Genomic DNA, 27,761 nt, shown 5'->3' on the forward strand with positions numbered 1-27,761 from the left:
TCTTCGATATGGACCGGGAAGATCTTATCGGACAAAGAAAGCGATGAAGCATACATTTCCTCGTAGGTCATAGGTGGACAATAATAGGGCAATAAGATAGGTTAAAACAGGTCATTATAAGGTAAAAATAGGATACTTCGCTTGAAAGCCCTCAGGCAGTTTATTTATTTGTGCTTACTTATGCTATTCTATTTATGCAGTTTCAGGAACAGCTCTTATAATACGTCCCTGTGCATCACGTGTATGTTCATTTATTAATACTGGTAATATATTACTGGTCTAAGCAATGCGCAAGTCCCAGAAAACAATGTCCTGACGGTAGGTCTACAACCAGCACCGAAGCTTGGACGTACGAGACTTTATGAGAAAGGAAGGACTTAACCAAACAACCATTTGGAAACAACAGTCGATATGCATCAACTGTTTATAAAGGGAATTCCAAACACGTCTGCGCCTTCCTTTTGGATTCAGTCCTGGGACATGTACCGTGGACACTGTACTGCGTTCGCTTTGGTACATGTCCAAGAAGTTAAGGGCAACTTAAAAGCAGACAGAACGAGGAATAGTGGACAACGCCAGCGTTTGAGGAGTACAGTTATACTTACTTGCATCTCACGTCCTTCAAAATCCATCGGAAAGACCTTGAACAGCAGCGTAGATCGGTTCTACAAGAGCGCGCGCATGACGAGGAAGAGAAATGGGCTCGTGGTTTATCAGCCTTCATTGGCTAGATGACAAACAGAGAATGATGGCGTCATCACAAACAGAAAGCGCAGAAACGGTAGGATACGCATTTTTGTGATACTAGTCTAACCGGCATCACAAAAAGGAGTGCGCCTCCCGCTTGCACCAAAACAGGGTAGAAAGCGATACCATTTAGGCTGATGGTACACTCTTAAAAATGAACTTCATCGCATAGCACGTTCCTATAGCCTACCATCATATCGAATGATATCGTTTTCAACAAATCAGGGTTGATAACGATATCGTTCGCGATGATGGTTGGCTAGAAGCATGCGATGCGGTGAAGTTGGTTTCTAATATTGTAGGTTTAGGAGATCGAGTGTCATGCGGTGACGCTCTGTTTTAACAGTGTAATACATTGAAGGACAGAGGGAGATACCTGTCTATATAAACTAGGATGCACGCATAACATTTGTCCTTACCACTTCCGTACGATTTTGAATTGAGACAGTAAAGGAGGAACGTGTCACGTGATACTTCACTGCGATGCAACATCTCTTAAATGGCGGCCTGGAATCGTGTCGATGTACACTCTTAAAAATGATCTTCACCGCATAGCACGCTCCTAGCCAACCATAATCTCGAATGATATCGTTATCTGCCCTGATTTGTTGAGAACGGGAGGCGTACGCCTTTTTTGTGACACTTATGCTGTTCATAATTGTCACAGAAAAGGCGTACGCCTCCCGATTTGAACAAATCAGGGCGTACAACGATATCATTCGAAGTTATGGTTGGCTATGAGAGTGCTATGCGGTGAAGTTCACTTCTAAGAGTGTAGACTCCTTATAAAGCACTTCATTTAACACAGCGCAGTATCCTTTATATAAATAAGAAGAACGAACCACACGTGCACGTCACGCTGATAGGTCTTACCCTGACGTAATCATAAGAAGGCTCACGTTCTCTGACACCCTCGGAGGCTATACAACGGAGATAAATGTGACCCAGTACTGTTCCGAAATCGGCTAAATTGGAATAAGCAAGTTTTGTGGCTAATCCTGATTCGATGCTACTCAGTCCAAAAGATGGCAGCAACCAATAGCAACGTCACGCTATATAGTGAAGCTGTTGGCTACAAAATTCAGTTGTCTTGTGACGAATTCAATCTCTCCCGTGCCACCAGCTCCCGTGGCTCAGTGGTTAGCGTGCTGGCCATGTCACGTCGAGACTGGGAGGTACCCGGGTTCGAATCCCGGTGCCGGCTGTGCTGTCTGGGGTTTTTCCTGGGTTTTCCTCAGATGCTTTCAGCCATATGTCGGCACAGTTCCCTTAGAAGTCGGCCCAGGACGCACATTCCCCCAGGGCGTGAGTCGTGACGTTGCCCACATACGTGAGGCCGACAACGGCAAGCCCTATCACCACCATCAATCTCTCCCTACTATTTTTTCGTCAGCATCAACATCAACATCAGTTCCAAATATCCCACGAACCTTGTTGAGATATTTTCCGTTGTTCCTCGGCGACCGTGTACTTTTATTAGAATTCCAGCTCGCAAGATTGCTGCTTCTATGTTCCAAAAGTGTTAGTTCGCATCGTCTTTAGCAGGTTCCTTTAGGGTTCCTTCGGGTTCTTCGTTTTAGGGTTCCCTTTTCAAAACTTGCGTGTTGAACTGCTCTTTCGACTGGTGTTCTCGAACCAAGCTGTAGGGCCCAGGTACTGCACCGCCTTTCTGTTTCCCTTTCAGTGTAAAGCTACACGCGGGGCCGGCGATAGGGGGGGGGGCGAGTAAGGCGACCCCTTCCGCCTTAGGACCCGCGCTTGCATAGGCCCCGTGCACGAAGCCCTCAACCAGGGATTACTTTTTTTTTTATATCAAGTATGCACTTAATCGTGTGAAACAGGCCCCGCGATGTGCTTTTGCCTCAGGCCCCGCACGCCCCTAGCACCGGCCCTGGCTACACGAATATAGCGCTGCGGGACATCATTAATAACTATAAATGCAACAGCAAAATAGCGGAAGAGGAATTCGCCCCTGAATACCTATACGCCCACGCAGTTTCTCCTCTGCTGTGTGCAGTTTCCCCCACCAAGTGACTTACTTCTTCAGCCGCCCTACTAAAGAGAATGCACAACAGAAGAGAAAACCCGTTCCCCCGCAGCATTATTTTCCGCGAGACTGTCGGAGGAAAGACAGAGAGCAACCCAGGCGTGAAAAGAGGCGGGAGCAGATCTCTGTATTAGTCCATATTCGGGTATAACGAAGCCTGCAATCAGCTTGTTCTCTATATATACATAGTATGTGCGTTAGTCGCGAGTTGCGGGGCGTGGTGTGTGCGTGCGAGCCCGTCTCGAGGCGAAATTAGTGTAAGAGTAGTATAACAATAAGATGAGCGAAAATAGCGAAGTTGATCGCGAAATTAGTTCCTTCGTCGGGAAGCGTAAACGTCCTGGTAGGGCTGCTGATCTTCAGATGTAAAAATGACGCAGTTAGACGAAGTGAAATAATTTACGCGGGGTTTATCCACCCAGTGCTTACGCGCTCTGTTGGTGCCTGCCGAAGCTGAAATTGTATGCAGTCCACACAAGTGTGAAATGTATAGGGTGGTCCACCAACCATGATAGAAATTCATAGTAAAAAACGTAGGCCGCGGAGAGACATGTGGTCAAGGGATTTTTTTCTGCCAATAACTTTTGCCACATATTGGTAACATTTTTATTTCATTTCAATTGACGGAAAGTTAATTTCTTGAATTGAACTTCGAAAGTTCTCAAGGCAACCTAACGTTTTCTTTGCGGAAATGGGTTCCCCGTGGTCATTTTACTCAGTATAGCCCATAATCCCACTCGTAATATGTGGCAACAGTTATTGGCAGAAAAAAAATCCCTTGACCACATGTCTCTCCGGGGCCTACGTTTTTTACTATGAATTTCTATCATGGTTGGTGGACCACCCTGTATATTCTTCCCGAGTTAATGTGGTGATTGTGTACAACATACACGTGGGATATTCGGGTTGGCAGAAGGAGATTCACCGACGTCTTCAGGATAAGTTGAGGAATAAGCGTCGGCTCGGGAAGACACCGCGATATCTCGAACGGTGGAGCGTTCTGTTCGAAATACCGGAGCCTCCCAACATGGGGCTTCTCCGCCTGCGTGAAGTGTTTTAAGGTACGGCCTCACACATTTTTCGTTTGAGTATGCTGCGAAAATTAAAGTGCTTTTTTTAAACGCAATCTATTGATTGGCTCTTGTAGAAATATTACAAGAAATTGCACATTATTATAGACATTATAGAAGCGTAGACATTATTGTATGAAGGGAATTGTCTCAGGACGAGAGCCGCCGATATTTCGAACAGAGACTGTTATTGGCTCGTTGTAGGAGTTTAATTTCACCGCGTTTTTTTTTTTTTTTTCACTGTGTTTTTCGTTTGAGTATTAGTAGTATCGAAGGTTTTTTTAAACACAGTTTATTGATTGCCTCTCGTAAAAATATTACAAGAAATTAAACATCATTCTAAATATTATTCGTTCGTTGTAGGGGTTGCATTTCACTGTGTTCGTCAGCCAAACTCCCTTTCCTTCTTTCAGATATAATCTAATTGGTTAATTGGTTGATTAGTTTTTCCTCGTTTCCGCAATTTATTGAAAAGAAGAAATGTAACACGAAAGCAAAGGTATACCTTGTGAAACTGAACATGGTATGAAGACAGACAGACAGACAGACAAACGAAAAGTAATTAGAGTATTGAGTAGAAAATACTGAAAAAGAAAATAATTTGAAATAGAGTACAGATACCTTTCTGAAAAAAGTACCGAGTAACAAACTAATTACTTGCAAAAGTATCTAAAGTACGGTATCTTGGGTGCGGTACCCAATACAAGTCTGCATACACCATATAGTGTGGTCCATCCGTAGTATGGCATCGTTCACGATCATAGCTGGAACGGATCCGTTATTTTTTCCTGTTCGGTTCGGGTTCATGTTCAGGTATATTTGTTCGATTCGGGTTCCGCTCCGCAGCGGCGCAAAATATCGGTTCGAACCTGTTCAGGAAAGTGAATTTTGAGCAGATTGCCACGGGTTAAAAGCAAGCACGTCCTTTACGATTCTCAAATAACGCAAATGTACTTTCGTTTTTGTTGTTGTCGACAGAGCAGTTGTTCCCTGCAACACTACGTGTTACAGATCTGCATATCAGGTGCAGCGTTACGGTAGTAGCATACTGTACTCCCTATGTTCACTCATCGTATATACAGGGTGTTTCAGTTAAATCCCCGGGCTAAATAATTCGCGAACGGGTGCACCAATCGAAGAACTTTCTTTTTTACAAGTATCTGTCCGATACCACCTAAAAGCTGCGCACCGTGTGAATGAGTGGGAGGTGCTCATTATTCAAATAACAATTCAAATGAGTTTCGTGAAAAAACGTAACTTCTATAGTAGGGCGCCGTCTACATTAAAATGGGTGCTACCCCTTTTGGGACCTTCACTGGACACCTTTTAGAGAATAATCTGCCACCGAAGCGGGTCATTTGTTGCAGTAATTAATTGGTTTCTGTTTACGTATTTTTGTCGTGGCTGGTCGCGGCGAAGCGCAAAAGGACGTAATTCATTGGTGTAAGTCATTGGTGTAAGGACTTAACTCATTGGTGGATAAGGGAGTGAAAGAGCGTCCTTTTGCGCTTCACCGCGATCAGCCGCGACAAAATTATATAAACCGAAACGAATTAATTACTGCAACAAATGACCAGCTTCGGTGGCAGATTTTTCTCAAAAAGGTGTCCACTGAAGGTCCCAAAAAGGGTAGTAATCATTTTAACCCCGACAGCGCCCTGCTTTAGAAGTTATGTTTTTTTACGAAACTCATTTGAAATGTTATTTAAATAATGAGCGCCTCCCACTCATTCACACGGTGCGCAGCTTGTAGCCGGTATCGGATAGATACTTGTAAAAAAGAAAGTTCTTCGATTGGTCCACCCGTTCGCGAACTATTTAGCCCGGGGATTTAACTGAAACACCCGGTATACACCCTGCTACATCCTGCTCAGGGACTGGCCGTTATTCTCACAGCCCAAAATGAAAACCTGGGGTTGGTGGACGACAAAAATCGCGTCCAGGGTAGCCTATAACTGCCAAAACAAAAATAAAATACCAGCAACGACGCTTCTTGTCCTTTCTGACCACATATATTCACATATTCAACTGTGCCATCTTCCATTACATACCCGTGGCCTGAAAAACGGCGCCTTCCCGAACGCGCAGTCAGACGCTACTTTTTCTCTTTTTTTTTTGTAAATTCCGTGTTAGCACCACGAAGCAACTGTGGCTATGAGCGACGTACAGGCGTGGAAAGATGGAGGCAGGAAGGAGTGGGGGACAGGGTTTAGTATATGCGTCCTGGGCCGACTTGAGGGGGAACTGTGCCGACATTCGTCTGAAAAGTCTTCGGAAAACCCAGGGAAAACCTCAGACAGCACAGCCGGTGACAGGATTCGAACCCGTGCCGCCTCCCAGTCTCGGCTTTTTCTCCTTTACGAGCAAGAAATTTGGCACGCCATAGCACGATCTCCGACACAGTTGTGTTTAGAATGTCATTTCAACTTGCATTTGGAGTCCGAAAGTACCCGATGAATGATCTGTGTTACTTCGGGCGGTGAAATCAAGCACCGCCGGACCTAAAAAACTGAATGAACGCAATAGCTGCAAGGAGGAAATTCCCAATATCTCGTGCACTTTGGTTGCAGTTTTGTTTTGTTTAGTTTCGGCGTCGAATTTGCTTGGCGACTGCGTAAATCGCAGTTCCGACCTCTCACAACGCACATTACGTCTGAACCGTTTCGCGAACCGCTAAACGCCTACATTTTTTTTTGTTCACTTCCGGTTCGGTTCAGTGCATGAAAAAAAAAACATTTTGGTTCGGTTCAGTTCCGGTTCAGCGAAAAATACCGGTTTTTAGCGGTTTGCGGTTCGGGTTCAGTTTCGGCTCCGGTACCTGGCTTGTCTCCCGACGTAAGGCCACCAGTTATCATGAATTATCAAATCAATATCAATATCAATTTCTTTCACAAGCAACCACGTACGCACATATCAAAACATCTTCACTTCCGATTAGGTTCACTGTACCCAGCTATACGCCGTCGATTTCGCCCCGGCCAGATCGGCTCTCCAGGAATCTGAATGGGTTCCGCTCATCGCGAGGTACCCCCACAACAATAGCCGAGGCGTGCAACATCACAAAGGGCGTGAGTGCAATGAACCGGCGGCTGACAGTCAAAATTTCGGTCCTTTTCTTCGGGAAAGCTCGTCTCTCCTTTTCTTGCTCGCCCAAGATTTTCGAAGGTCAGCCCTATATACTATCACGGTATAGACACTCGCGGCTCTATGCATGTATATAGCGGCGCATCGTACATATTTACGTTGAAGATACTGTTTGACAAGAAAGGAAAAGGAGAGGAACGGGATATACTGGTAAACAGAGGCCGTCAAGAACTGCACGTCGGCAGAATTGAGCGTCTCATCGATGTGTGTTTAACGGCGCCGTATAGATGCCTGGCCGTCTGCCTCTAAATTACTGGTCTTCACCAACGTGGCCGTTACGGTTCTCGCCATTGCAGTGTATAAGGGAAACAGCTTACTACTCCTCGCAATCTATGTATATATGGCCTTCGAAGACGAATGCCCATCTTCATCCTTATGGAACGCCTGTCAGGCTTATACGAACAATTTCGACGTTTCAGTGAGACGTGATGGGGAAAAAAGAGAGACGTGAACTTGATACAGCGTGTGGAATGTTCCTCACGCAATGTGTGCTTTTTATGCGAGGAGGTCTTCCAGTTGGTTTTCAGATTAGTTCGCGCACTTCGTCTTAATATTCGTTGCTGCACGGAAATGCCTTTTTTCTTTCTTCTTTTTTTTTTTGCACGATAGTCCCACGGAATATTACGTTGAAGATTTTTTTAGCCTCTTCTTCTTGGACGACTGACCCCCACTTTCTCGCACTTGTTACTCCTGTCCTCTTCTTGTTGTGTTTTCTCTATCTTCTGCCCATTGCTCTGGCAGTTTCATTATGGAGTTCGTCCACCAGCTGGCCTGTATCTACGCCATTCTGTCTCTCGCATGTATCCTCGTCTGCACACGCAGTTCATTCACGCACAGTTCATTAGTTAGTTGGTTCATCAGTTCAGTAGACGCACAGTTCATTCCGGCGCCGACTTAGGTGCCAACTTTTAATTTGTATATTGAACTCACTTAGGATTACCTTATTTACATATGTTTTTTTTTTCTCAACATACACTCTTAAAAAATGATGGTGGTGGTAGTAGTGGTGGCGGCGCTCCTGAAAGAGCTCGTCGCTGTCGGCCTCACAGAAGTGGGCAGCGTCACGACTAATGCTCTGGGGGAATGTGCGTCCTGGGCCGACTTCTAAGGGAACTGTGCCGACATATGTCTGAAAGTAACTGAGAACTTCACCACATAGCAAGCTCCTATAGCCAACCGTCACCCCGAGTGAAACCGTTCTTCGGTACTTCGCTAAGACGCAGACTTGTTTTTTTCACGGCTCCCACTACGACTTAAAGTGGAAATAAAACATCACTCATTCATTCATATACACAGCAATTTCTTTTACCTTTCAGTGTATTGAAGTTGTGTTTCATTCCGCAAGTTCAACTGGTAGAGGTGCAGTAACAGTATTGGAAATGGCACTTGCAAAATATCTACTTGAATCATAGTATTAAAAATGGAATACACCCCACCCCCCCTGAAAAGGTATTTTCCGTAGAATATGCCCTTTGAAATGTCAGTTTTTGTAGAATACATCATTTGGAAGTGTGTTTCTTGTGGAATACGTCATTTAGAAGGCGTGTTTTACAAAAGACACCCTTCTGTGTGGTGTGTAACTTACACCACAGACGTGTGTATCATGTAGGACAAGACACTTATACCCGAAAGGTGTAAAAAAAAAGTGTGTAGTGGCAGAAGCTACGCTTTGAAACCTTACTTATTCTTTCGTATACCGTCCATTGTGATATCCTACAACTCTCATTATCGTTGTACGTTATCACGCGATTATACGAGCTATACGAATAACACAGTGAACGTTGAGCAACATTGAGCGCAGTTATAAAAAAAATTCCCCGTGCACAATGGAAACAAAGCAGCGCCACTGTCTCCCGTAGCTTTCGTATTCGTGTCACACGCTAGTGATCCTCGAATAAAAAATAAAGAAAGAAACAGAAGCTACGCAAGGCTGGAGGACAAAGATGACCCGTCCTTCCTTCATTTGGAGCTTCTTTTCTTGTATAGCTTCTAATATAGAAGGACGTCCATGTGTATACTGAGGAGTGGACATTACGTTGCCATTTCAGATGTGCCATGCAGGGGGAGGCCTTGTTGCTCTTCAGCCACTTGCTACAGCAAAGTAAGGAAGGTAAGTGCGTATACGTTTCAGATTGCTTTTGTTTATTTGTTGTTGTTGTTGTTGTTTTTGTGCTTCCTGCATTGTTTACTCGTTTCGCGTTCGTCCGAGCTTTAGCGGAAACCGGCGCCCTGCTGTAGTTTGCGTAGTTGTTACATTCTGCAGTGGACTCATTATCAGATCAGAAACGCGGATAAGACGAGCGCGACTTCTGAGCTATACAGCTGTTTCGAAAATTGCTTGTATTCGCTTCCGCGAGTTTCCATCATTTGTTGCTTCAGGCAGTGATGATGATGATGATGATGGTGGGAGCAAGAAGAAAGAGACATAACCAAATTGTCGTGGTTTTCTTGTAGTATACGTAAATAACAAGGTGTAGAGGAGGCGGTGTTTCCCTAGACGAGACGGGATCGACGGTGATGCAATGTCCCGGAGGGTCGGATCTGTTGGGGAGTTGGTGTGCTGGGACCTAGTCCGGAGTGGCCTTGGGTCGACTGAACCGAAGCGGCTTCCCGGTATCGCACGTCCGTAGTGGGGCGACTTCGTCGTTGTCCCAGGACTGATAGAGAGAAATTTGGCTGAGCCTCGACGACATGGCCGGAGGTTTTTTGTACGCCACTGTCCACAATAATACTTGTAGCTCAGAAATAAAACTCTTCCTGGTTGCTGCTTGAGATAAAGAGGTTCCAACTGGTGTTTACTACGAGAAATGAAGCGCAAAAACGAGACATCGAGCTGAATTCAATAGACGATTTTACAAAGATGCGCGCGCCACCAAGCGCGCTGTGCAAAGCAGCATGGGAACACTGCTCCGTCGTCTGCTTCGGTTATGGTTTATCATGGCTGACTATGGTAACCTGGAATTAATTCCTAATTTGAATCAAATAAATCTAAATATAAATAAAAGTAAGTAAAAATGTAAATAAAAGTAAATAAACGTAAAATCGGGCTTCTAGCCCGCCATAGGCTGACGCTGCTGCTGCGAACACCGGGAATGTTGTTCTTCTTCTACCTCTGCCTCTGTCCGTCTCGCAATGCTCTAAGGCGCTATAAGTTCCCATGGACCCTTGCGTGCCACAGGTGGCGCTTGCTTTTGTAAAAAGGTCTATTGCCATATCGCCATAAGGTCTATCACCATAAGTTCCCATGAGCACTTGCGTGCCACAGGTGGCGCTTTATTTTTGAAGCGTGATGTGGGCAAGCATACGCTTGTCCCATCCTACAGTCTAACAGGCTATACAAGGTCTATTGCGAATACGAATACGTAGGTGCAGAGACAACCGTATAACGTTTATGCTTCGTGCTCATGTGTGCATATCCTCAAGTGGAACTAGTGGGTCTTGCCAGGTCAGGTGTCTAAACCGGGGCTTATACCTCGCGGCACCCATCAACTTGCAAGGATGGGACGGAACGGCAATGTCTGACCAGATTGGCTGCGAAAATAGTGCTGCTATCGCACTAAAATGAAAAGCGCGTTCATTTTAAAGAGTGTATCGGCACTGTGTAAAAGCACGAAACCAAGAGTGTTTCCGCGTTTTCTTGTAAGCATTGTCATCAGGTGGTAGCGGAGCCTACACTCTTAGCCCGGTTACTTCTAGTAAAGGTAAAAAAATTGCAATATTGTTACCTGTACACTAGATGGGTACAGCGTTACCTCTGCCGAGGTTACCTCTCTAAAAGTAACCAGGTGCATCGTGTATTTAGAAGTAACACCGTTCCCGGGGCTCCGGGGCTGCACCTGCCCGTTCCTCGCGTCTGTGCATGCATGCAGCAAATTGCATGCAGGCACACACGAAACACGACACGGGTGACATACCAAAATACAATGACCATGGGCCTTCCTGGGCACGTATTTTATTGTGAATATCAGGAAAACACAACCGAGCATTGGCAACATAAGATAACGAAGATATCGTTTCTCAATGTGGTGGCATATGTGAGACTATGTACAATGAACACAGCTCCAAAGGGGCTTTGATGTGTTCACAGAATCGCGTGAAATATTTTGTTGTAAAATTGCAGGGGCGGCATGCATGCATACGGACCTTGTCCTCATTCTTGCTTGTTGCTGTGGGGACGGTGCCACTTTCCCCACCATAAATATCTAAAATGGAATGGGCACTCCTTATTTATCATTCTCACGTTGTTTGGGTACCTTAATTACACTTGTGCAAGCACGAGTAATGAATGCAAAAAATGTAGATACCTGATATGTTGGAAGACTCGGTGTTCGGTATCGTAGCGTCGTTTGCCGAAAACGGGGGATTTTCCTATTCACGAGCTTCCATATTTGTACATGTAGCGGCAGTGATGAAACCAGCCACAGTATGGAGTTCACATTGAACATCCTCAAGGCAAGGTGTAATGCAGCATAATAGTGAGGCCAGCGATACATGCACATAAAAAGAAGAGAGTACTGAAATGTTAACTTCCAACGAACACAGATGGCAAAATATTTTTAGGACGGCAGGTCGTTATGTAAGAAAATAAATACCATGGAAAACGTTACAGCTATGTCTTGTTTCCTCCTGTGGCTGGAAGTTCACGTCCTTAACATGTTCTTCACTACCTGAGGGAAATCAGTCGACATTAGTTTGCAGGCCCTTGACATATTAAATACCACCAGCCCACCCGCTCCTCCACTGCCTGACTCATCGGGATGGCGATTTAGGTTGCCTGGTAGATAAATTCATCTGAATGTAATTCACCAGCAGATGTGATCGATTTCTTATTTTTTAACAGTTTACTGACTAGTCGGTGTTATTGATTGATTGTCTTGACTTTCTTCATTGGTATAATTCGCGAGATGCTATCTGGTGGTCAGTTGTACTAGCAAACCACTGATAACAACCAATTAAGGCATTAATGTGGGCAACCATTCCGGTCAATTAACCACATAGACCAATCACAGTGGCTCAAGTCATACCGTGCAATCAGTCGACCCATTCACCACGAAGTCAGTGAAATTTACGGAGGCAATCAGACAGAAAATGACTGAGTCAATTCATCAACCAGCCAGTAAGACGACGAAATAACCTGTCATTGACAACACGACCCTAAACACGTCAAAATCAAGCCGTATCAAGAAGTAAAGAAAATAGTAATCGCCCCCCCCCCCCCCCACACACACACACCTGGGCATAAAGAAACGCAATCATAAAATTACTGTAGTGGTCAATCAGTTGCCTATTCATGAGGAACTACATATCGCGCATCGTTTCATTAGTGAGTCGACTAGGCTTTAGTTTTTTAGCAATTAGCCCATACACCAAAATAGATTAAGTCCGTCAGAAAAACACGAAATGAAAAGTATAACCCCACGATAAGAGAACTAAATACTTCTCAGAACAATGTACTACGAAAAATCCAGTTTCTTTTCGTTGCCATTGCTACGACACACAGTCTATAGCGCTTATCACTCTTCTTCAACGCTGAATGGAAACAATTTGCTCGTAGTTAAATTTCATTACACAAAACCCAATGGCAAAATGGCTCTATAGGTATCGTATACCTTTCAGCGTATGAAAGATGCTGGGACAAGAAGGCGACACGGAGAGATACAAAGTAAAGTCGATGTAGAGAGCAAAGCTGGCAAGAGAAAGCAGAATGCGCTAAGGCCGAGCGTTATCACTGCGACCGACAGCTTACACGTGGGCAGACAGCACATCATGCATGACTTGCCATAAGACAGGAATCAACAGCGAATCTACTCAGAACGATCCTGATGAAATACGCACTTACCTATTTCAGGTATTCTGTTATGTGAAACCGGGCTGTGCGCACAGTATTCATATCTTAGATGACGACTGCCGGACTCCACCATGTATTTCTTGCAGTCCTCGCACTCTTTGCATCTGCCTCTCGGCACACCCCAGAAGTCCTTGTTTGTAAACACCATTTCGAAGCAGTTCATAACACATCTAAAACCACGAGCGTGATTTAACTTGTCAGCCACAGAGGCGTCACATTTCAAAAGATGTAACCGACAAAACACGAGGACGCGATGTAGTGTCCCTTCTCGTGTGATACTGTAAACTGTTGCCAGATGAGCGACCGAAAGCGATCAAAAGCGGCTGTGATTGTTTGCGAACGCATTACGACGTAGAGGTAACGGACTCCCACTACAAGTAACACGTACAAGTAACCAGAGGAAGACAAGGGTTTTCCCCACAGGTTACCTCTACCCCAGCTCTTCGAGACCCAATTTACTTCTAAAATTCGCAATTTCCTGTGTTACCTCTTCCTTTGAGCCGATGTTACTTCTAAATACACGTAACAACGGTCTAAAAGTAACAATAGAAGTAACTCCGGTAAGAGTGTATGAGGGCCGACATAACGCAGCAACTCTATCTTACATGCCGGATAATGTGGTTTCCAAGGCCAGTAGGTGAACTACCTGTCTTTAAAGTGAGTATTGATGGAAGAAAGAAGTCACTGAAAAGGTTAGCCAGCTGTAGGACTCGAACCCTGAGCTTCTGGATTACCGATCCAATTGACCTAAGCTAGAATACCTCCCCAGCGACTTCTTATGCACTTGAGGCTTTGTATGTCCATGTCCTTTCTACGTGTTCCAGCCTGTTCTACTGAAGACCAGGGGCGATGCTCCCTGGCAAACATTAGAACGCGAATTTTAAGGTAAACCTTTAAGTGGAGCTTAGGGATGCAATATTTGTACATTAAGAGTTACTACGCAGCATTTCGCAACACACCTTACGTGTAAGTCTATACTCCTATATTCCCGAGGAAGGAGGTAATCGTCAGTGTTTCATATACTACAGATCACAATGGGCATTTCATAACACCGAAGTAGTAGTTCGGTGTTATGCCCTAGGATGTAACCTGCGTGCCACCGCAAACTCATTTCTTGCTCACGCAAGAAAACGATTTTGTCCGCGTCCGTCTCTACCCGAACTTCGCAATACTTTGCAATGCAAATACTCCCTGCAAACACCCACCCGCTATTCGCTGTATAGGTACGTAGAATGCATTCGTACACGTAGTTTTCGAATTTCACTCCACTCAAGGGGATGAAACTGGCATCCAAACCCATGTCAAGCAAACTGCAAGAACGCTGGCACTATGTGATCACAATAACAAATATAATGACCATCCACCACGAGACTTTTACCTTCCATATTTGTTGTCACAATTATTTGCACTTTAGTGTCACCAGAACAGTAGTACCAGCATGCAATGCAATTGGATGCCATAGTGCGGTGTAGCATTACGAATCACGGAAGCGATCGCTCTCCGAAAAGCAATCGCCGGAGTGGTAACCCCAAGTCACGACTGATGCGCATCGCCTTATCGAGTCCAACCAGAACAGCCGACAGAACGAGGAGGCTCCCACCGGTGAGATCCCACGTGTCTGGGTAGACGTTCAGAAAGGTGGCCTGCAGTATCATAGAAAAAACGACATCCCCGCACAGCTTGACCGTCGTCACCAGCACGGCAGACTCCGTTTCCAGGGCTTTGTTCAGGAAGAAGAGAGCGCTGAAGTTCAGGTGGCTCAACATTATCAAGCTACCCAAGAACCGCCCAGAGAAGAGTTTGCTGAAACTTCCAGACAGAAGCACGAACACCAGGCTCAGCAGGACCCGGTTGCAGTTCCCGTTGAAGGCTAACCTACGGCGGGTCATGTTTCGCATGTAACGGGTAACTAAGAACAGCTGGATCATGGACAGCACACCGCCCAGCGCGAAAAACAACCCGACCAGATTTTCCTTGTGGTAACCGTAACCGCCTGCCAACACGACTGGCCGCACGATGATGAGAATGCTTATCACGGTGAGGAAAATGGACAACCATTGCAAGAGGTGAATCTTCTCGCGGAGGAAGAGCCACGAGCCGACAGACACTCCAATGGGGGCAAGAGCAAAGACCGCGACCACGTCCGAAACGTGCAGGTGGACTAAAGCTGTTGCCTTGAACATGGTCGCCGAGATGCCGAAGAAAGCTCGTAGCATGAGCAAGGGCTGCAGTTCCAGTGCTCCGAGCGGTTTTCTTATCGTGAACGCACCGGGCATTGATCCGGTCATCAGAGCGAACGCTACGTAGAAGGCGATCTTGGCCTTGGGCACGACGGCCAGGCGCTTGGTCAGGATGCTCGAGATGGCGACAGCCACGCAGTGCAGCAACGTCATCACGAAACCGTGCATGCTATATTCAACGTTGAAAAGGGTATGCTTGAATGACGACAGCAGATGTTCGTCGGTCTCTTCGTAGGTCATTGCGTACATATTGCTCACTTCCTCTTCAATGTTGTCAAACAGGTCAGGGTACGACCTCGTGCGTTGCCTGGTGAAAGGGCTCACCTCGTGCAATACGACAGCGTCGGGACATAAGGTTCCGCGCCTCCCGTAAGCCATGGACGGCCTCCTGCCGTAAGCCACGGACGGTCGCCTGCTGACGGGTTTCTGTCCAGCCACGGACGCCCTCCTCGACTGCTGACGAAACACGGTCGCGAGCTTCGACCTGAACTTTGCATCGGTAGGATTCCAGGAGACCGAACTTTTCCCCGACGCCCGCGCAGAGGCAGTGCCTTTGGAGGGGAGCGAGGCGCTGTCGGCCAAGGCATGGAGTGATTGCTCGTCGAAGTCCAAGTCTGGCGCGCGCGCAAACTTCACCGATTGCCGACGCGTGAATTCAGACGTTTCAGCTGGGTTAGTCTGTGCGCCGGCGACGGTACTTCCTTCCCCTTGAGTCTCGGAGACGTCTGCAGCCGGAGGCCCGATGACGTCGGTGACACTTGTTTGGGTGACGGATGGTAGCGAGGTTTGACTCTTCTGACTTCGGCGTGATTTCCTTTTTTTCTTCTTGCGACGACGCTTCTTCTCCTGTACGGGTTGCTCTTCATCCGTGTCCTTTTCTGGGGGCAATTCGTCCATGCTTCGGCTTATGCTTGCCGCCGTATGCGCTAAGGATACGTGGTGGTGGTACTGGTTAGGTTCTAAGGTGCTGGTACGTTGCACGTTCCATTGTCTTGTTGCACGTGTTGTCGCCCTTCTCTCGCGCTTTTGCACGTGCCTGTAAAAGACGGGCAAATAAAATGTGGCGCGCGTGTAAAAGTATGCAGCTAAACTCACGCTAACTCATTTTACGCATCTGCTGACAAGGTGGTCTACGTCATGGTCTGCGGCCTAAACGGCTTCTTCTCGCAAACGAAGGAAAGAGAGGAGGGAAGAACAATGTGGTCGGAACATGTATTTAGAAAATACGTGCGAGTGAGAATATATCATTGTTAACGAAAGATGGAAGTCACTGAAAAGGTTAGCCAGCTGTAGGACTCGAACCCACGTCTTCTGGAGTCTGGATTACCAGCCTCAGAACATCAAATGTCTGATATCATTGTTTTCCTCCCTTGTTTTGCATTTCACGTTTCACACTATGGCACAATACTTCGTGTAGCAGCAGATAATGGTAAATATACGAACAACTGAAATATATCTCAAAGGTATTACATTTGCAGTCGTGGCAGCACATATAGGTTCATGGCGATGAAGTTGAATGTGAATACACTCTTCAATGGGTGGTGGTGCTGACCCCCTGTACTAGGACCTTTCACATTCTACGAATAGTCACAACCATGAGCTATAGACCTGACAGCTATTGACGCGATTGCCTGGAAATTCGCGTAACACAAGGGTATTGTTAACATTCTCATGCTCGCAGCTATCAGAGGTTGCATGGTCTTGATGGCTGTCATGGGGCTAAGTACCCATCCCTGACCTTAGACGTACACTGTGCCATAGACGAATAAGAACCGTGCGGCAGGAAGAGTCAATGGTTCTTTAGACTCGTGACCCCTTCAGCGTTTTCCTTCTTTTTTTTAAATTCATTAGCATTAGCACCAACAGCACGACAGTGTGTTAACAGTGCAAAGAACAGTTCATTTGAAACGCGCTGGACGTGTTCCAGTGGGTGTCTCATATGAAACGCACAGTTCCTGCACAGAACCTTCCACATAACGTGGATTTATACGAGTGACATTCTCCCACGGAAGATGCGAAAAACAGTTTCTGGTGCCACGCAAGCGCGAGCGCCCGACGTCATATATTTTGAAACACTGATGGCTCAGTGGAAGTATCCCGCCAAGGTAACCGCAAGGTTTTTCGAAGCAGACGACAGGAGAAGACGCGGACTGTGTCGTCTGCCACTTCCCGGCACCGTGCGAATGCTCAACTTCTTCTTGCTCACAAAAAAAGAGAAAAAAAAAAGATATATAAAACAAAAACAAATGGCGCATAGCTCATTTGGAATTAGACACGCGCTCAACTTACCACGCTGCGGCATTCTGCATAGCAAACAGATTTCCCTTTTCTTCCATTAGAATAGGTACCCCGCGTGGACATCGCCAATGCGTACAGGCAGATATCGTTCCGTTTCTTTCTAATCACCAGCATCGTGCAAAGCTTACCAATAGCAACACGTTCTGAAGTCTTACAGCTATGCATCGTCACTGTGCCTAAGGCAACAAAATCGAAGGCGCGTCCCTGTTGCCCCGCTCGTATAGTACGTGACACGGTAGGGTGAAAAATATTTCTTCACCGAATTCCTCGCTACAAATCAATTATAGGCTGAGTAATTGGCACGTTGAACGGCTGCAGGGAAAGTGTGATAAAGAATGCGCAGTGTAATTCCATTGTCTTATACAGCGCCGCTCTTATTTCCCACGACCTCGACCTTTCTGACCACACTTCCGTGGCGCTGCTCTTGGCTTAAGTAGAGCAATAAGCTGTTCCACTTATCTGCCACTGAATCCCTCGGAGCTGTTTTATCTTTTGTTCTCCAACAGGGGGAGGGTCTTGCTTTAATTTACTGCGTGTACAGCTAAATCAAAATGTGGGTAACGCACTTAGGCTTTCGGAAAACGCCACCCTCGCATATAGGGAACGGGAGCAGGAGGCGAAGGGTCACCGACACTTTCCATGATTGCTGCTGTGAACGCAGATCAGCAAATGAATATTGTAATGACAATGTGATTGGTGACAACGATATTGTAATGATAACAATGGGCGAGCGTTGCGCTTGTCCCGTCCTCCAGTTGGCAATACAACAATAATGCCAATATTGAAGAAAAAAATCTTGTTAGTAAATTGTTCTGTCTTTGCAGAGGGGTTTTAGCAAAACCCTACCTGTTCATAATTAACCTTATGGCTTTATAAATTTGTCTTTTCTTATTTCTTGATATTTTATTGGCCTCTACTAGCTTTCTCACTGTTTACTGTCACTGAGGGTCTCGTACGTGGACTCAAGGACATCGTCATTGACGTATACGTTACTTATATTTTATCGCTTTTTTGTTAAGGTGGCTCACTAGTTTATATATTTACATTTATTTCTTCATTTGCGCGCCTCAAAAAGAAAAGAAAAGAGAGGGAGAGAGAGGGAGAAAACGAAAAGGAAATCAATCCATGGCAGTTTGCCGAATCTCAAGGAATAATTGTCAGTGTGTTCATCTCCAAATGCGTTGTTTTTTGGCTTTATTGGTTTCGCCTATTTGACATTATTGGCTTCCAAACCAGCGCTTTCATATTTCCCTATGCCCCATACGAATGCCTCGCAGTGTGTACACCAAAAACGCAAGACTACACGTACGATGGACGGGTATGTATATGCTACCGTTACCGGATAAAGGCCGTTCATCAGCATACTGCAGGTTGATTACCTCTTTCACGACACAGACGGCGAAACCTTTTAGACGGGATTCTCGAACCAGACGGCTTTCAAAGTCCGATGGTTTCTCCAATTGAGACCGTTCCAGTCGAGCGATTTTTTCGAAACGACAAAGAAGCATGTTTTGTGTTCAAATGCCAACAACACTGCGTTGCCTTTTGTCGTGCGTCTTGGGCAACTGGAGCACGACCTGCGACGAGGTCTTCGCGCCTGGGACAAAACAGAAGCGGTCGCCGACCACCGACGTCTCACGACGTCTCACCGGGACGTTCTTATCTGTGGGATGGGAATACGTAGAGATTAAAGGAACATAATAAAAACGAAGGTAGTGCAGTTGAATGTTGTTTAATGTGTGCGTGCTGTCGTCGCGTGATGCACGTGACAATCCCACGCGTCTCTTCAAAAACTCATCCAGAACCAGGAAGACGGGTTGACTACAGGTGTTAGGGCCAACGGTCTTTGTTTCCTTGACGTCCTGATGTGCCTTTTGGACGCATAAACAGGTTTCATGCGGACCGTATGAAACAAACGTTTTGCAGCTATAAATGTCTGTTTTGCGTTGCTGCCTCAAATTCTTTTTTTTTTTTTTTTTGCGTCTCTATAATTATAGGATTGATAAGTAAACTGACTCGTCCAGTATATCTGCGTGCTTACACCGTAACTTTTTTGTATACTTTTCAGTGTCTGAAATTGGTGTTTCTGTAATTGAAGTCCTTTTTCCTATTCTGCACGGTCAACAGAAGGGTGTGATAACAGTGTTGAAAAAGGTACTTGCAAAAACACCCACCTGAAACAGTGCTTTGAATAAAATAAACCCGTGGATTGGTGTTTTCTATGGAATATGACCTTTGAAATCGTGTTTTCTCTGTAGAATTGCAAAATTTAGAAGAGTGTTTCACAAAACCCGCTTCTGTACACTGTGGAACTTAAACCGCTGACGTGTGTGCTGTAGGACACCCGAAAGGTGTAGGTGTATTATTTACACCCGAAAGGTGTAGAAAAATTACTGCGTGTCTACCTATACCATGTAAGATAGTGTTTCCGCCTGTGTAAAGTGGACTACCTCCATAGATAGTTCTCCCAGCTGATAACAGTACAAGGCATACCTTTATCCAACCTCGATACAACAGGCCAAAGGCTTGCCTTTCAGGGAGGACTTATGGCAACTTCAGTTTACATTGATTTTATTTTTGTGTGTGCCATCTCTATATATTTTGGCTGAATATGGTATGGTGTTAATTAACACCATACGCACTATTGTATGTATGCACTACATATTGTAACGTAGCTCTAATATTACATAGACGCTGGCCGGGTATTTGTGATGCCATATCAGTCACCCAAAGGCCGCATTTTAGTTGCATCGTTTTCTTTCTTTTTCCAATCCAGTCGAATCCAATCCAGTCGCATCGTGATAATAATGTTCTTTTTTAATCTTTTATCTTTTTGGTGTTACTCCCCTCGGATTCGCGGCGTCTTGCATACACAGTCCTGTTCAATCTGACGATGCCCGCGATCTTCCATTTTTAAAACAAAAATTCTGCTTACACACTACGATTTGTTACACTCGTTAACTGCTACGTGGATAAGGTCTGTATTCGAAACCCGCCATCCTCATTGTTTATGCTTAGATTAGCTTAGCGTACCAGGAACAAGAATAACATCGTTTACACTCTGCGTACATTAAATTCTTGCACTTTGCTCCGTAGAAGATTCCATCTCGCACACGTTGCCATCTTTGTGTTTCGAAGAACAATGTTCTGAGCCGTGCAAAACGTGTCTCATACTTGTAAAAGGAAACCTCATCATAGCTAGCTGTCTCCAAGCGATATTACATTGTTTGTGGAAAGAGCTTGAATCTGATGAGCTCAAAGGCCTCTCTTCAAAGGTACAGGCTATAGTAATAAAGTACAAGTGGATGAACAAGTCCTGAATGCCCTGAGCATCTCAGCAATACGAGCTTCCAGTCAGCAGCAGACGTGCTTCTGTTTTCCCCTTATATTCCAACAGCATATGAAGGCATCGCGTTATGTGCTTTGCTTTGTACTTGCACTTGGATTCAACCTCGACGGCTGCTCATCGCCATTCACTCGGGCCTATCTCGAGGTTGTATTCCTCTATGGGATTCCCCGTTCATTTTTAAAATTGCGTATAAGGTCGCGGATACATATACTGGATAGTTTCGAGGCGCTGGGTTGGAATCGTTCCACTGGCAGTGCTGCCCCAAGCTTTCTCCGAAATTTTCGTAACGATTTCCGGACCGGCACCCGGTGAAGTCTGCCCAGGACGTCGAATTTCCGCTATACCTTCCGCTCTCCATGTACGGCCTTGTATCCGCTCGTGGGCGGTAGCCAATGTAGTGCGGAAGACTGGGAGGTGGTGGGTTCGAATCGTACTATACGGCTGTGTTGTCTGCGGCTTTCCCTGGGTTTTCCGGCAGACTTTCCGGATGATTGTCGACACAGTTCCCCTAAAATCGGCCCAGGACGCACGCTAACCCCCCCCCCCCCGTCCCCCACTACCTCCTGCTATCCTCTCTTCGCTCATAGCCACTGTTGCTTCGCGGCGCTAGCACGGACTAAGAAAACTAACTTCAAGAAACGATGTCGCAAGTTACGTGCGGCCACGTTGGGACGCGGAGCAACAGGCTTCGCGTATAGTTGCAGAAGGAATATTGCCTGAGCATTAACAGTAGTATAATATGCTTGCACGCAAGGCCATGTGACTGTCTGTATACTGCAGGCTAGAGTATACCAAGCTAAAAAACTGACTGCGTCTTTGTGCATTCAACCTTATTGGGGCATATTCCAATCCCGCTCGTCGTATCCGGTGCATTTCTTCTTTTCCTTTCCTTTTCCTTTCTTCTTCTCCTTTCCTTTTCCTTTCTTTTCTTCTTCTTTCCTTCCCTTTTCTTTTCTTATTTTTCTTTTCGTCCGCTTTTCTTTCCTTCCCCTGCTTTTGCCTTTTTTGTTTGGAATAGCAAGCCGACCTTCGTCTGGCTGACCTTTCCTTTCTTTTTCTTAATAAACATATCCCCCCCCCCCCGGTGCCCTTGTAACCTTTCCCCTTCTCTCTCTTCTTCTTTCTCCGCAACTGTTACGGACGGACCTGCATTGCTGTCGACAGCGGTGGGCCCTCTAGCGAGATACAGAAGTTGGAACCATGTCCGAGGAGCGGGAGCCTTGGTCATTAAAGCGAACTGTCTCCAAGTTGTCACGATCCTTCTGCCAAAACTGATGAACTTTAACTATAAAAAGTAACACATTTATTGCTCGCTGTAGAAGACATTCGCGGGCTCGGAAACGAAGCTTGACTGCAATATAGTATTATATAGCATATATTATATTCGGCATTCGGTATTTTTCGGCAAAAGCTGAAAACGCGGAACCCTAATTATGAGCTGCCCTCTTTCGGATGCGACTAAGATGGGACGGCGTTACAGGAACACTAAAGTGCAAAACTTTCTCCTCGTCGAATGAAAGTTGTCGTCACCTTGATAGAAATACAAAAGGAACAGAACTCATCCGTCGCGTGCTTCTGCCTCAAGACAAGCGACACCATGCAGATATGGGGTGCCCAATCACAGCGGGAAATCATTCGCGGAGACCAATGGGAAGCTGCTCCAGATTGTCGCGTCACTAGAGAAGGAAAGAAGAGAGAAAGTGCAAATTCGCGCGTTTTTTCGCGCTTAAATCACAAATGACGCCGCAGACCAGTCCTATTCCTTTTGTGTTGGTGTCCAGGATAACGTCACCCTCCATTCCGCTTGTTGAAATTTTTGCGCTATAGTGCCCCTTTAATATGCATTGCAAGTTTCTACTTTTCTTTTTCGTCACAAAATTTACGTCACTGTTCACGGTAAAAATTTCACACTCGATTTCTCGTTTTCCAGAGTCATGCTCCGCGCTTGTATCGGCACTCTTTCTCTCCTCTTGCTGTGGAGCTGTCGTGGCGATGCTGCGTCCTACGCCCTAAAACTCCAGGACCCCCAGCCAGTCATCTATTCCGGCCAGGCGAATATTGCCTTATTGGCTCCCTTACGAAGACCGCCGACGAATGGCACCGACGCCAGATGCGGACCCGTGGACCCGGTGCAGGTCCGCAGGGCCATGGCGGCTGTCTGGGCGGCTCAGCGAGCCAACTTCAGGAAGGCATCTACAGACTTCAACATAGGTTTGTATCTCATGTAAAAAGAATAGATAACGAGGTATCTGTCAATGCGGTATATACGCAACCTCGGTGATGCAATGGATAGTGCTCTCAGACGTAGCTGGACTAGGGCACTGACCGTCCAGACCTGCAGGAACGCTTTAAAGTGCCGTTACGAACAAAAAAAAGAAGAAAAAATTGTACCTTGCATAAAGACTGAATACGTACATACAGATGCCGTCGCTGAGCATTACGCGCTTCCGCGAATTATTTTCCGACGAACCCGCAAGACTTCATAGTTTCGGATTCTCCAAGAGTTGGTGAGGCCACCTCGAGCCCTGGCGTCCGATTCTAGTAGCAGCGCGCGCACTTTGCCGGTATGTCCCTGGTCTCCGCAATCCGCCTCACTTAGGAAAAACATCCAGCAGATGTGGTGAGGAGACGGAAGTCGGCGTTGAAGGATCAATGTTGCCAGATGCGCGACGAATGCGCTACGACAGTTTGTCTCTGTGCAGGGGAGAGGGGAAAGACCACGTGACGAAGTATGTCCACTCACAAGGCAGCAACCAGGGAGTATTCGTAGAACGGCTTGGGTCCACCAAAGAAACCTCCTCACCTCCTCACCTCGAACCTATCCCTCATATGCGAAGGGGGGGGGGGGGACCAATGAGGTCGCTAGACGGTCAATAGGAGAGAGAGGAAGGTGGAAAACTGCGCAAACAGCTGACCTATTCGCATAGCGTGTTGCGCACCGTGTAGCTCATACTTCTCAAAACACAAAGTCAATTTTGTGATACAATTTTGTGATAGAAGCAGTATTTTTGAGGGAATACAGTATAAGTCACGTGGCAAACGGCAAATGCTCTAGGTAGCTTTCTGAAGACGTGAGGTTTGGTCCGTAGGACTACTTTAAGGGCCAGCTCGCACTTGGCGACGCGCGACGCGACGTCGTGAGCGGGCGGCGGAAGTAGAGGCGCATTTCCGCCGCCCCGCCAGTGCGCACGATTTTCATGTTCCCACCACAGTGGCATTCCGTTGTCCAAAGCGGTGGAAAAATCAGGAGGCGTGGCCTTTCTGTGTCACCTTATTGGTCGCCCGTACATCCTTCTCGACAGCTCTCGCCGACGTCGTGAAAGAAGTTCGGCGTGGTAATTTTTTTTTTTTTTTGGCTCGACGTCTCTCCACTCCCAACGCCGGAAATGAGCGTCTAGTTCCGCCTCCCGCTCACGACGTCGCGTTGGGCGTCGCCAAGTGAGATCTGGCCCTAAGAGTACATGTCTACACTCTTAAAAATGAACTTCACCGCATAGCACGCTCCTAGCCAACAATCGTCTCGAATGATATCGTTATCTGCCTTGATTTGTTGAAAACAGGAGGCGTACGCCTTTTTTGTGACACTTATGCTGTTCATAAATGTCACAAAAAAGGCGTACACCTCCCGTTTTCAACAAATCAGGGCAGATAGCGATATCATTCGAGATGATGGTTGGCTTGGAGCGTGCTATGCGGTGAAGTTCATTTTTAAGCGTGTACGCTTTGTGCCAGAGGGGCCTATTTAGAGCCTTGCGCCATCGCTTATCTTATTTTGCGTAAGTTTTATTCCAACGCGACATGCACCACGATGGTATGGGACGCTGACACCGTTTTCTCTTTTTCTTTTCTGTTTCCATGCGTAACAGGTGTATATATCTACGACACATGCCGCCAGCAGGACGTGGCCCTGCGTCAGACCTTCCGGGTCGTCCAACAGACAGGGCACATCAAATCTCTGGCTTGTCCAAACACCAGGATACCTCCCGTCTTCGGTAAGTCCTCATGCAGAGATCTATTGTTATGAAATGGGACGTACGGATGAGGGAGGAAGGCCCGCTTCCGATAACTGGTATTCAGGACATCATTTCGTCATGCATATTTTCCTGTCCAGCTGGACAAACGAGACGCTACAGGAATCAATGTTGCTATATGGCCTGAATCACGAAAGGTTTTCCAGAGTTACAACTGATCGCCCTTCGGTACGCAGAGTGACGGCTTGATGCGCCAAGGGCACGGGATAGGACACAGGACAGAGCAAAAGGGAAAGAAAAAGACTATGGTAGTACAGAAGAGAGAGCGGGTCTGCAACCTCTCTTTCTTGGACTCAACCGCGGGCACGGCATGCATGTCCACAGGTGGACGTGATGTTCGCAGAAACGCAACGGGGAGGTGTGAAGTTCGGGGTAGGTGCGGTTAGCCTGCTCTGCACCAAGGGTAGGGGAAAAGGGAAGAATGAAAGAAGGAGGGGGAATATTATTTGGGGTGAAAGAGAGGGAGTGGTGCAAACCCTTTTCTGGTTCGGGTAGTCCCGCAGAAGTACATGCGATCCCACCCTCAGTAGCCTTGACTCGGGTGCTCTCCATATCACGCCAGGGCGATTGGTGAAGCTACCCCATCCGGAGAGCCAGATAGAGCACGTGTATATTTTGTTGTATCTGTTATCCTGCACACCATAGAAATTATGTGTTTAGGCAGTCGTAACTACAGTTGGCCGCTGCTGAACCTGCTTGTGCTGGTATGTCTAAAATTTGCATTATGATGGAATGCGTCTAAGTTTCTACAGGGCAAGCTTACGCTTGTCCCATCCTACAGTTGGCAATACGAAGTTTCTACAGGAAGCCGGCTCCTGTGGCCGGCCTTCCATTTGATGTCAATACACTCTCTCTTTCTCCAGTTGGCAGTACGGCTGCAAGTGATCTACGTAGTCCTAGTTTAGTCAATACATGGTGGTCTAGTCACGGGTATCGCCTGCTGGGCTGTCCCGTTCCCGGGAAGATTTTTTTTTTCTTAAAAATCTAGTATCTGGACTCCCTTCAACTCCGCGTACGCGGTAGATGAAGGCAAAGGGGAGCCGGTCCTTCATAATATGGAGAAGGGCCCCTTGATAACGTGGTCCATCCCCATGTGGGCCATGCCTGTGGAACGCGCGGCCGGTAAAACGGTCGTCGGGGCAGTACCCTTTCCGGTGCTGTTCCCGGGAAGATCTCTTCTTAAGATCTATTGCTAGAGCCGTAGTTTAGTCCGTGTGAAACGATAAAGGGAACCAGTCTGTGTGATTGGTCTTCCGCTCCGATGCCAATACTTGTGTGGCAACTCTCCGAAGTTATGGACTATTGCTCTAGAATTGGCATCTACGTAGTCGTTGTGTAGTCCGCGTGTGAAACGTTAAATGGAGCCAGCCTGTGTGACTGGTCTTCCGCTCCGATGCCAATACATGGAAGTCATGGACTGCTGCTCTAGAGTTGGCATCTACGTAGTCCTTGTGTAGTCCTCGTGTCAGCGTATAGCCAACAACTTTTCTGGAACATACAGTATCCTGGAAAAATATAGTACATATGGAACTGATAGCGCATTGTCTTTAATCTGAGTCGTTGCACTCTATAGGAGGTAGAACATCTAGTTCCATCTTGCCAAACACCAACACCAAAGGAAGGTGATCGGTTTCCATTGTGAAAGAGATACCTCTGATGAACTCATCAAACCGCTGGGTTGCCAAGCCACGGCCACTTTCTCCGTCTGACTCTACTTCTGTTACGTGGTAGTCATCGACCTTGACGAAAAGGCTACCAAGTTCTGCTAACGGTTGTATGTGAGTGAGCACCGCTCCGAGCTTGGTTCCCATACATTTCTAGATTTTCCATTGCAATAGTTTGACGTACGTGATTTAGGAGGTCCGGTGGTATAGGTCAGGATGATCGCTTTCCGCGCCGAGACTGGGAGGTGACGCGTGTTCGAATCCCCACACCCGGCTGTGCTGTTCGAGGTTTCCCCTGGGATTTCCGGCAGACTCTCCTGACGAATATCGGCCAATGACACACAGCAACCTCCTCTCCCCCAACTCCTTCCTGCTGTCCATTCTCCATCTGTCCACGTCATACTCCGCTGATGCCATAGTTGCTTTGCAGTGTTAACACGGAACTCGATTTCGCTCAAGATTTTGTGATACGTATTAATTCATTTATTTGGATAATACTGCCGGCCATCAGTTGAGGGCCAAGGCAGAGAGAGTACAATGAGCAACACAGGGAGACATCATCAATTTGGCTCAGACAGAGCCTAACATAACGAAAATAGCACAAGAAAAGAAGTGATCGCCTAATTCAACAAGCTTATTTGGTCAATAACTGCCTTAGGAAAAGCTGCAGAGCCAGGAATGCACGTCAATTGTGGTGGTAGCTTGTTCCATTCGCGAGTAGTGCGAGGAAAAAAAGAACAATTGAAGGACTGCTTTCTGCAACGAATGCAACTGCTTTCTGCAACAAATATCCTCACCATCGCCGTTGTCATCGTCACCATCATCATATATTGAAAGTAAGTTGAAAGCGATGAAGTACCTTTACGTGACACGCTATATACTATAAAGCACCAAACAGTGCCGCGTCTTTCTTACATCCCGTCCAGCTGCGGCAAACGGCTTGAGAGTAGGCGGAGAAATCACGCAAGAAAGCACACGGGAGATGTCTCTTTAGAAAGTTTGCTGGTGGTCGACCAGCGGTCAGCCGTCGCGACCGGAACGATCGTTTGACACGCTGGACGCCTCCCGCATTCTTCACGGTGATTGTAGAGGCGTGATATTACCCTGCCATCTGTTAGAAGGGAAACCACTTTCTACGGTGTCCATGCGCCGTTGTCGACGATTAACGGAGTGACTGGATATGCAATACAATTACATGTATGCCTAAGTAATGAAACAACACATATCAGCCTGGCGTGGAGTGTATAATATACTTTATCCATTTCAGATATGGAGCAGAATGGGTCTCTACCCTTTATGTCCGTTTTGCGTGTTCCTGTAGCC

General features: G+C 46.5%; 2 protein-coding genes across 4 annotated transcripts in view; one reads left to right on the forward strand and one right to left on the reverse strand.

Annotated features, from left to right (window-relative positions):
• LOC135388129 (uncharacterized) overlaps window positions 1-935 on the reverse strand; it is a 45,429-nt gene extending 44,494 nt beyond the window's left edge. For 2 of the 3 annotated variants that reach the window (XM_064617474.1, XM_064617472.1), the window contains exon 1: window positions 606-935. In XM_064617474.1, the coding sequence (XP_064473544.1) occupies window positions 606-632 (27 nt within the window). In that variant the 5' untranslated portion in view covers window positions 633-935. The remainder of the gene's footprint in view (window positions 1-605) is intronic. The other variant, XM_064617473.1, reaches the window with a different exon arrangement.
• The window catches only part of LOC135388128 (uncharacterized), a 45,582-nt gene that overhangs the window by 6,795 nt on the left and 11,026 nt on the right, over window positions 1-27,761 (forward strand). Inside the window, exons 2-4 of the mRNA XM_064617471.1 lie at window positions 9,057-9,118; window positions 22,674-22,954; window positions 24,610-24,735. Coding sequence (XP_064473541.1) covers window positions 22,678-22,954; window positions 24,610-24,735 — 403 coding nt within the window. The 5' untranslated portion in view covers window positions 9,057-9,118; window positions 22,674-22,677. The remainder of the gene's footprint in view (window positions 1-9,056; window positions 9,119-22,673; window positions 22,955-24,609; window positions 24,736-27,761) is intronic.

Source organism: Ornithodoros turicata, chromosome 3 (assembly GCF_037126465.1).
Source record: "Ornithodoros turicata isolate Travis chromosome 3, ASM3712646v1, whole genome shotgun sequence".
Classification (NCBI taxonomy): domain Eukaryota; kingdom Metazoa; phylum Arthropoda; class Arachnida; order Ixodida; family Argasidae; genus Ornithodoros; species Ornithodoros turicata.